Here is a 10,737-nt window from a genome sequence, read left to right as displayed (position 1 = left end):
AAAGTAATATTTTTCCATGGGTGAGCCAAATAAGATATCCGTCTCACAAAATACCACCCGTGAGATAGTCTCACACAAATTTTTGCCAACATTAATATATTGTTTANAATAAAAATTAATACTCTTAGCATAAAAAGTAATATTTTTTCATGGGTGAGCCAAATAAGATATCCGTCTCACAAAATACAACTCGTGAGATAGTCTCACACAAATTTTTGCCAACATTATTATATTGTTTGGCTGATGAGATGAAATGACGGAAGATAAGATAATAAATTGAAAGATTAAAGACAATATAGTTATTTTTTTACTCTAATTATTATAAGCTTAAGAGAAATATGAAGTGATTCGCAACAAATGATGTTTCAATTAAAATCCATAATTTCTTGTAAGATTTTATAATTTTCGACATTTTGGATTTTTAAATTAAAAATAAAATAAATGGATATTATAAGTTCCGGCCGATTCATCGTATAATCTTTACCATAAATTTTTTTAGTATCTAATATTCTGAGGCAACACTTTTGGATCAGAATTTTGAAAATATATAAAGAAATTAGTTGTTGTAATTATGTTTGATTGTGAAATCAAGTGACGTGACTAATTGAGCGATATTTTTTCAATGTGTGATGTCGAATTGTGCCATATTGATCAAGAATGAGAAGTTGAAGTATTTAAAGAGAATTTTTTTTTTTTTTTGGTAATTAAATATAGAAACAAAATTATATTTTTATGAGTTTGGTGAGTAAGACTACCTAGAGATACAAAAAAAACGGATTTTCAACTCGATTAAAAAAAATATTATTTTTTATGTCAAAATTATAACTATTCATTATAGTTATGGATCAGATCAACATTTCTCACGATTATAGTCACACGAGACTATTTTACGATAGGTTTACTCATAGTTTAATCGGGTCTTATGAAAACAATTTTGGTGATATGGGCCTATTAAAACACTGGGTTTGGTTGGTTCAAATTTAACAAGTCCTTGAATGTCTATGTTGGATCTGTCCATGCTCTAGATCTACTGGGCTCCTTGTAAGGATTTTGAGAAATCTTTAAGTTGTGGGTATTGGAATAGATAGAATTTTGACCATCACTTTCTAAATAAATTATCTATGTTAAGTTTTGTAAACTATGGCATTTGAATAAGTGTAGTTAGAAGGATAAAATAATTGTGGAAATAATTCCTTTTTAATGATTCTTGGTTCTGTCAATTGTATAAAAATAACCTTCCTTGTCTTATATTATTTTGCAGAAGAAAATTTTCAATATATTTCATTTCATAATATTACAGTACAAACAATAACATTTTCATCTTAAATTGGAATAAAGGGACAAAATTGAATACACACTGTACACACTTCAAGAATGATTCCTGTTAAGTGCGACCAAGGATGCATAGAAACCATCTTTAATGTTAATCAAAGTCTCATGCTTCCCTTTCTCAACTATAGCTCCATTCTTCACCACTGCAATCACATCTGCTGCTTTGATTGTTGATAACCTATGTGCCACCACGACTGTGGTACGGTTCACCATTACTCGGTCCAGAGCGTCCTGAACCAACCTCTCGGATTCAGCATCCAAAGCGCTGGTGGCCTCATCTAGCAGCAGGATACTAGGACTTTTTATGATGGCCCGTGCGATGGCCACACGTTGCTTCTGCCCACCGGACAACTGAACGCCTCGCTCTCCCACCGTGGTGTCGTATCCCTGCATTATTATGACTAATACATGTCAATGTGTTTGCAAATTTTGACAAATAAAATTTGACAGTTCAAATTTGGACCTGTTGCAGTCCACTGATGAATTGGTGGGCATTTGCCAGCTGTGCTGCAGCGACGATTTCGGCCTCGGTTGCATCGCCTTCTTTCCCATATCCAATGTTGGCACGAATTGTGTCATTAAATAGAACTGGTTCTTGGCTCACAAGTCCAAACTGTTTCCTTAGCCATCTCAGTTGGAACTTGTCAATCTCAATGCCATCAAGCGTGATTTGGCCTGCATCAAGATCATAAAATCTTTGCAATAATGAAATCACAGTTGATTTCCCACTTCCACTCTCGCCAACTAGAGCAACCGTCTGAAACATTAGAGGCGCACACATAAATATCAGAAGCCATATTCACACACCAATGCTTCAATTTCTAAGGTCTAAAAGAATGAAATTTATTGGCTTTACCTTGCCACTTTGAATTCTCAATGACAGATCGCGAAATATCTGCACATCAGGCCTCGTTGGATACCTGAAGCTCACATTTCTCAGTTCAATTTCTCCGTTAACACTTTCCAGTTTCATGCCAGATTCATCACTTGGATCGATTTTAGATTTTCTGTCAAGAATGGCAAATATGGAAGAAGCCGCGGCCTTGGCTTTTTTAGAATCAGGAGCAAATGAACTTGATTGAGAAATTGCTAAGGCAGCCATAGTTAGAGCAAAGAAAACCTGCGAGAGACGTAAAGTATTGAGAACGTAACAAGTGTTTACATGTTATGATCAAAGAGCCAACAAGAGGTTAGCAGCCTGCACTGCATACTTACCCGAAAAACATCTGTAAATGTAATTTTGCCATCCTCAACAAGTCGAGCACCTGCGTAGAAGCTGGTTGCATAGACTAAAAACAGCAAACCAAAAGAGAAACCGAAGCCTACACCGCTGACCACACCTAGTCTAATTCCATTTCTCATTGGACCTTCACACCTCTGTTTATACATGGCCATCACCTTCTCTTCTGCGCAGAATGAAGCAACTGTTCTTATACTCCCAACAGCGTCATTAGCTATTTGACTTGCTTGTTCATACATTGCCTGCAAGAATTTTTAAATAAAAGGGAACATATATCAAAGTTTTGTAAAAGTTATGAGTATTTCCTCAATCAGATCAGATATACGATTTGACAAGTAGCTAACCTTTGCATCTGCACTGAACCCCTTCATGAACTTAATTTGTACATATCCGTTCAATCCTATCAGCGGAATCATAGCAAGGACGATAAAAGCTAACTGCCAACTAGCTTCAAAAGCAATTACCAGCCCAACAATCATGGAGGATAAATCTTGAACCATCTGAGCAAGGGAGTCACCAACTAAAGCACGAACAGTTGCAGCATCAGCAGAGAGCTGTGATCCGATTATTCCACTTGAATGCTCGGGCTCGTCGAACCAACTAACCTCCATGTTAACCACCTTCTCAAAACACATTAATCTAATCCTACGGATCAACTTATTGCCTGCGACACCAAATAAATATGTGCTTGCAGGATATGCAACAAACGATACAACCCCAAGGACCACAAACATTAAGGCCCAAAATTTTGAATCCTTGCGTAACTTGTGTGGTGTCTGAAAAAATGCTTTGATAACTTCGGAAATTAATATGCCAAAAAGAGGTAGTATTGCACCATTAATGACAGAAAATATAGTTCCCACCAGGAGCACGGGTAACTCTGGTTTGTTAAGATATGCAAGGCGACGAATAGGGACTTTTCGAGGCTTATCAGATTTTTTGTGGGAAGCCACATCTGCATCATCCAGTGTAGTTTCAGCGGTGTCAAGAGCTGAAGGCAAACCAAATGTCATCGACAACGACTTACGACGACTGCTAGTTCCTATTCCAGATGACCCTTTACTTATAGAGCGCTTGAATGACATTTTTTGACTTGACATTTTGCCAGAATCAGTGACAACATCTGATTTTTCTTTTTCATCAAATTCTGGATCTTTATTTACTTCCTGCAACCGTATGAGCTGCGAATATGCTCCTTCAGAATCCTGAACCAGTTCAGTATGCGTGCCTGAAATAAAAACCAGTTAGTTTTCACAGCATAATCTACTTTGAAATAATTAATGAAAATGAGTACGTTAATGATGCCTTACAAATGAAAAAAGAATACTAGAAGTGTGAGACATGATGACGGCTTTCTATAGAAGTGAAAAAATAAATGCATAGTCTACCTTTCTCAACCACTTGGCCTCGGTGAATGACCGCAATCATATGAGCATTCCTAACCGTGCTCAAACGATGAGCAACGATGATGGTTGTTCTGTTTACCATAACTCTGTCTAATGCCTCTTGCACGACTCTCTCAGATTCTGAATCTAACGCACTTGTTGCCTCGTCCAAAAGTAAAATTCGAGGATCTTTCAAAATTGCTCTAGCTATGGCAACCCTTTGTTTCTGTCCACCGGAAAGCTGAGTTCCATGTTCACCAACCATGGTGTCGAGTCCCTATCGGAAATCAAAAATTATTCTTGTCAAGTCGTGACTTAAAAAAATTTTTACAGCCCAACATTATGCTCTCAATACACACTTACACAAGTCAAATTAATGAAGAAAAAAGAATGTATATATCAACTTATAAAAGAACCTGAGGCAATTTATCAATGAATTTAGAAGCGTTTGCCAGTTCTGCTGCGGCATTAATTTCCTCAGTAGTTGCACCATCCTTCCCATATGCGATGTTATCTCTAATGCTGGCTGTGAAAAGTGCAGGTTCTTGGCTGACAAGACCAATCTTGGACCTAATCCACTTGAGCTGGAACTCTTTAAGATTGACTCCGTCGATTCGAACTTCACCAGCTTCTGGGTCATAAAATCTCTCTATCAAGCTAATAACAGTTGATTTCCCACTCCCACTCTGTCCCACCAAAGCCGCTGTTGTGCCGCCAGGGATGAACAGAGAGAACCCTGCGAATATTGACTCATCTGGTCTAGCTGGATAACTGAAATGAACATCTCTTAATTCAATGTCCCCCCGAACATCTTCCAATATTGTTCCCTTGGTGTCATACGCATCTATTTTTGGTTTTCTACTAATAGTTTCAAACAACTTGAATGCCGCAGCTTGACCTGCAGCGAATGCCGACATGCAAGGAGACGCTTGTCCCAGAGACCTAATACATAAAACAGACAAAAATATTCATACATGTATAAAACAAAATCCAGAAAAATATCAACCTTGGAATTTTTACTCACATGGAACCAGTCAGCACCGCCATTATCACGTTAAGCACATCGCCACCGGTATAACCTTTATCCAAGATCAGCTTTCCACCGAACCAAATTGCCAAAGCGTAACTGCAGAATATGATGAACATAACAGATCCAAGCCCAAATCCACTTGCCCACCCTTCCTGAACACCTGCTCGATATGCTTTCACAAGGGACTTGTCATAATCAGACACAGCTTGCTTTTCCCCGGTAAAGGAGGCAACCTATATATATATGAATCAGTGTTCTTATACCTGAAAATTTTTTCATATACTTCGGTTTCATACAGGCAAGTGACTAACCGTTCTGATGGAGCCGATCGTTTGTTCAACCACTACTGCAGCCTTAGCATATGCGTTTTGGCCACTAGATGCCATCCTGGACAAGACAATGGACATGAGTGCACCTGATAGAACCAGCGGAGGAATAGATGATAACATGACCAGCGTAAGAAGCCATCCTTTAATAAATGCAATCACAAAGCCTCCCAAAAACGTCGCCAAAAGCTGTATAAACTTTCCAACCTGCAGCATGATGTTAGTGGGATCTTAATATACATGCTCTGATTGATTTAGTAAATATTAGCAGAGTCAGGAATAATTAATACCTTCTCACCCATGGCATCTTGAATCAGTACAGTGTCACCAGACATTCTTCCCACTACTTCTCCTGTATTTGCTTCCTTATCAAAGAAAGCAACATCCTGTTGCAAAATTGTTTTCAGATAAAGATTCCTAATTCGTGCGGCCTGCTTTTCGCCGGTGATCATCCAGCATGCCACCTCTGTGAAACCAGTTGTTGAAAAAGAATTATGAAAAAGTTCTTCAAGGAGTAAACTTATAATCTCAGACTGATCAGGGGTATACTTACGAAGAAACGCCGCTACACCACATCCCAAAGCCAAATACACAAACTTTAGCGCTACCTACAGATGTACAATACAATCGCAGTTAATAACACATGAGGGAACAAATGTATTAGTTTCCATATTAAGGCTACCGAGAAGACAACTAACCTTTGAAACAACGGAAACGGTGTCCGCGGTCGTGTTTTCCCCGAACGAATCAATCAACTCCCCAAAAAGAATTGTCATGAGAGGGAGGCATAGCCCATTTCCAATGGCACCAATCGAACCAGCTATCATTAAAAATTTATCAGTAGAATCAGCAAAGGCGAATAGCTTGTAAAAAGGCACAGTGTTAGCAGTCTCCTCCTTTTTCTTGGCATTTTTCAAGTCCTCTTTGCTTTCACCCACACCAGACTTTTCCTGGGTCTTCGTTTCCAAAGGGTTGTTGTTTCCATATGCATCCGCCTCAGTTTCCATTTTGTACTATTGTTACCCAAACCCTTCTGGCTTTTCGTAAAGTACAGTAAACTTCAAGCTTTTTCAACTTCTTACCAACACGATCTATATGAATAGAGTATAATGTACCAGTCTCGTGAGTCCAACCAAAACTGCAGCTGAGGATTGAATGATATTTAAACATCAACACTACGAATAATACATGAAACTAAAACCCCAACCAAAACAGGCATATATCCACAATAAGTACTTCCTATTTAATATACCACCCAGAAACCGGAATACGCAAACTTCTACCAACCCAACAAGAAAATAAAATCATAAAAAGAAAAACAGCGATCCAGAAAACCCAAATCTTGATTTGTCCCAAAGTGCAACAGATAAAAGAAGCGAAGCAGGAAAACCCACGAAAGACCATACCAAAGTGAGCGCCGTGAGAGCAAGCTGAAACCGCAACTACAAAGAAATGGGTCTCAAGCTGGCATATATATTAGTCCTCCCGCAACTACTGGGAAGCAGCAGAAGCACTTCCGTGGTGCCCAAGATCATGTCTGGTCAAAAAAGCTTAGATTTATATGTCAGGAGATCTCTCATGTAATAAGATAATTGTCTGTCTTGGGTTTTGGCCAGCTATAATAGGCAAGAAAGGATCTTGTACTTTTCTAATTGAGAGCATGTGATGCGCTCCCTCTATTACTTTTTTAAGCGCTCCACATTCGTCACGCATGACGTGTTATCGGGACCCATACTCATCTGTGGAACTACGCTACCAAACAAGAGAATAACCTTGTACTCGAAATTTGTAAGAAATGGAGCCATCGTTAAATATTTATGGGAAATTGTCTTCAGTCTTCGGTCGTCGATTTTTTTTGTGTTCAGTCTTTAGGTACTTTTTTAATATCACATTTTCACATGAAGTGTACCACATTTTGTATGACATAGTACCACAATTTTGTGTATAGGGAGTGAACCCAAAGAAATATTTTGATCGGGGATTTTTCACCAACTTCCCCAAATATTTACACGTTCGAGAAGAGTGCAAGAAAATGTTTTTTTTTATTTAATTTTTTGAATCCAAAAGGAAGATCCTACTAAGAAGATAATAAGCCAACAATTGTTTTTATTTTATTTTATTTTTATATTTTTTTAATCCAAAAGGAAGATTCTACTAAGAAGATAATAAGCCAACAATTGTTATTTGTCTTGAAAAGTTTGCATTCTCGTTAGGATAAAACGTGTCAAGGATCATTTAGTCTAACGAGAATAAGAGTACATGTTGTATTAAAAAAAACAAAAAAAATGTTAAAATTCATGACTTCCCCTCCCTTGTCTTTGATCAACTTAACTTTTAAAAAAAAATTGTTTTTTAATGATAGTAACATATATCATTTAGTTTAATGAGACTAAGAGTACATGTTGTATTTAAAAAAAAACTCAAAATGTCAAAGTCTTTGATCAACTTAACTTTAAAAAAAAATATGTGTGTAGATATAGTCGAACAACAGTGTTCATCGTTGTGTACACTGTTGAAATGACATTCACCTAGTGTACACGATGAAATATATAAAAAAAAATGTACATCTATTATATAAGTGTCACATCAGTAGATCACATAAATATGCATAGTTGGTGTCTATAATATCAAAAGTATATAATAGATTAATATATCGATCAAAAACAAAATCATAACCAAACTATAAATTGGGCTTGAATTGATAGATTGATTTGGAAGAAGATATTTGATTTTAGAAGTGTTTTTCAAATAACACTTATTTTATGTGTATATGACAAAATTCACCACAATCACTATTAAAAAAATTTACTTATGTAAAATTTGAAATTCATTTAGGTTAAATTTTATATTTTTATTTTTAACAAGAAAACATTTCATGAAAACTTAAATTCACACTTTACTTATTTACACAATTGTAACACAAAGTAACATTAATTTCAAATACATCAATTATTGTGTGAATTTGAAATTCATCATAACTAACATAAAATATTATATAAATATATTTAAATTTGAAGTTTATGATCTTTTTTCTATAAACTACAAAAATACATTTGAATATATTTGAAATCTATGGATTCGAAATCCAGCAATCCAAACACAACCTCGGATTTAAAGAAACATTTGAATGAATGATTTGAAATTGCCTGATATTAGAATTGAAAGAAATTCACTAAAGTAACTAATTGTTTGAAATTCATCCAAACAATTTGAAAATTTTAAAATAACTGATATTCAAAGGCATCCTTAAATTTCAAATATAAAAATATTATTTTATTTTTGTTGGATTCATGCATTTGAACTAGCCTTTTTTTTTTTCAACAATTAGTTAAAAGTCAGACTTGTACTTGCTTAGCAACCAAGAATGTGGAGTAGTTGACAAGTATCCCATTGAATTATCTTGTTTTTGGAATGGTATGCAGGCGCGTGAGTCGGTGAGTGACCAAACCCTAATTGTCTTTCTTTTTTTTTTTTTTTTAACGTCAGACTCACTCGCTTGGTCGCTCACAACCCTACAGTGTGTGTCTATTATGAAAAATGTTATTTTATTTTAAATTATACGAAATATATATTCGAGACCAAGTAATAATTATCAATATATATTATATATGTGTGTGTGTATAAATTTAATTTATTGTTAATGTATCAAAATAATTACGTTAATAAAGATGTTTAAAAGAAAATATACATTGAAAAATGTTAGGTCAATTTGCATCACTGACAGTATGTTTGGACAAGTAAAAACTTAGATTTGGATTTGGATTTGGGTGTTTGGTAAAAATTTTAAATGTAATTTGGAATTTGTTTTAACGATTAAAACTAATTTATTTTATATTAAAAAATATTTTATTGTTATTTTTTAAAAATGATTTGTTTATTAACAATATTTATATAAATATTTCTATTTTTTATCAAAGAAAAAATATATTTTCGAACATATAAAAAATATTTTTAATTAAACAATTTTGTTAATAAATGAAAAAAGTATAAATTTTATTGTTAAAAATAAAGTTATCAAATTTTGATAAATTAAGTTTTTACTATTAAAAAAAATTTTAATAAAAATGTCTTATTTGTAGAATTTTTTTATACAAAAATATTTAAAATTGATTTTGAAATAATTTTCTCAAAAATATATATGATATAAATGTTTGTAAAATGACAATATGTATTTTTGGATAAATGGTACTATGTAAAATTTAAGAAGAACATTTAAATTTTATGAGCAAGTTATAAAAATTTATTAATAAAAATACTTTTATTTCTTTTTGTGACCCAAGTTACATGAATTCAATAAAATCTTACCTATTTTGCAAATATTTCACTTAGTTAAATCAAATCTAATGAAATTCCCCCAAATATCAATCTCATTTTTGAAATTTCATATTTCCAAACATTAAAATGATATTTTCAATTCCAAATTTCCTTGATTTCCATGATTTCAAACACACTGTAAAAGTGTAACTCATGATTTAGTTAGTAACCACAAGTGATTCTTGATCAGAGCTAATATGTCGACAGAGCTTGTCGAACAGGCAAATCATTGTCGGGTCGGGTCGGGTCGGCCCGTCAAAACCAGTCAACTGTGGGCCAATCTTTGCGTTGGCACGCCTCCTGACGGGTCAAGAAATCCTCAGTCTAATCCAAAACAGGTTCCGGATTAAACAGGTCGTTGAGATAAAAAAAAAATTTAAATAAAAATACATATAATTAATTGAACGTGCGTGGAACGCACGTGGGAACGCTTCATTAATCTCGAGATTTCATAAGAAGAATCAAAATAATTTTTCTTTTTAAAAATTTAAATTATGTTAATTTCGTCCATAGACTCCATACATACCAAATTTAGGGAAGCCCAAAAAANTAACAAAATCTCACGATTTAATTGTTATAAATATCGTTATACGATATTTTGATTACACCTTTAGCATTATTATAAACTTAATATAGGGAGATCAAGTCGTTTTTATCTCACTTTTTTAAAAAATGCTATTTAAAATAAATTTTTTTTGTCAAAACCCTCATTAAATCCTCCCACCTAAACCTCTTGTAATAGGATTTGACATAAAATTATAATAATAATATGTAAACAACACACTCAAAGAACATTCATTCACTCTCTCCCAACTCACTTCAAAATCTTTCTTCTTACAAAAAAAACACCTTAAATACTCTTCAAAGTAGTCACAAAAATGAGAACTCATGAACTATGAAACACAAAAAAACACAACTTATTAAATTTAGCAAATATCATTTTATTATAACTGTATTATTGTATCCCAAGCATGCTAAAATTTATTAAATTGATTTTGAATTTTAATTATTGTTTTATGTAATTTTATTTTTATATGATTTGAATTATATTTTACATTAAAAAGACACTATTTTAGATTCTACTTGATCACCCACCAAAAAACATAAACA

General features: G+C 34.0%; 1 protein-coding gene across 1 annotated transcript; it reads right to left on the bottom strand.

Moving 5' to 3' along the window:
- Positions 1–1,272: 1,272 nt before the first annotated feature.
- On the bottom strand, positions 1,273–6,964 carry LOC140986204 (ABC transporter B family member 11). Its single transcript, XM_073454273.1, has 13 exons — positions 6,720–6,964; positions 6,012–6,457; positions 5,867–5,921; positions 5,604–5,779; positions 5,299–5,520; positions 4,982–5,220; positions 4,374–4,899; positions 3,961–4,234; positions 2,917–3,800; positions 2,548–2,814; positions 2,189–2,452; positions 1,796–2,089; positions 1,273–1,719 (listed from the first exon to the last, which is right to left on the bottom strand). Exons 2-13 carry the CDS (start codon positions 6,318–6,320, stop codon positions 1,369–1,371), a joined length of 3,861 nt encoding a protein of 1,286 aa, XP_073310374.1. The 5' UTR covers positions 6,321–6,457; positions 6,720–6,964; the 3' UTR covers positions 1,273–1,368.
- Between the last annotated feature and the right edge of the window lie 3,773 nt (positions 6,965–10,737).

This window comes from Primulina huaijiensis, chromosome 10, assembly GCF_012295235.1.
Source record: "Primulina huaijiensis isolate GDHJ02 chromosome 10, ASM1229523v2, whole genome shotgun sequence".
In the NCBI taxonomy this organism is placed as follows: domain Eukaryota; kingdom Viridiplantae; phylum Streptophyta; class Magnoliopsida; order Lamiales; family Gesneriaceae; genus Primulina; species Primulina huaijiensis.
The sequence above is the reverse complement of the archived record's forward strand: the minus strand, read 5'-3'. Positions and strand labels throughout refer to the sequence as shown.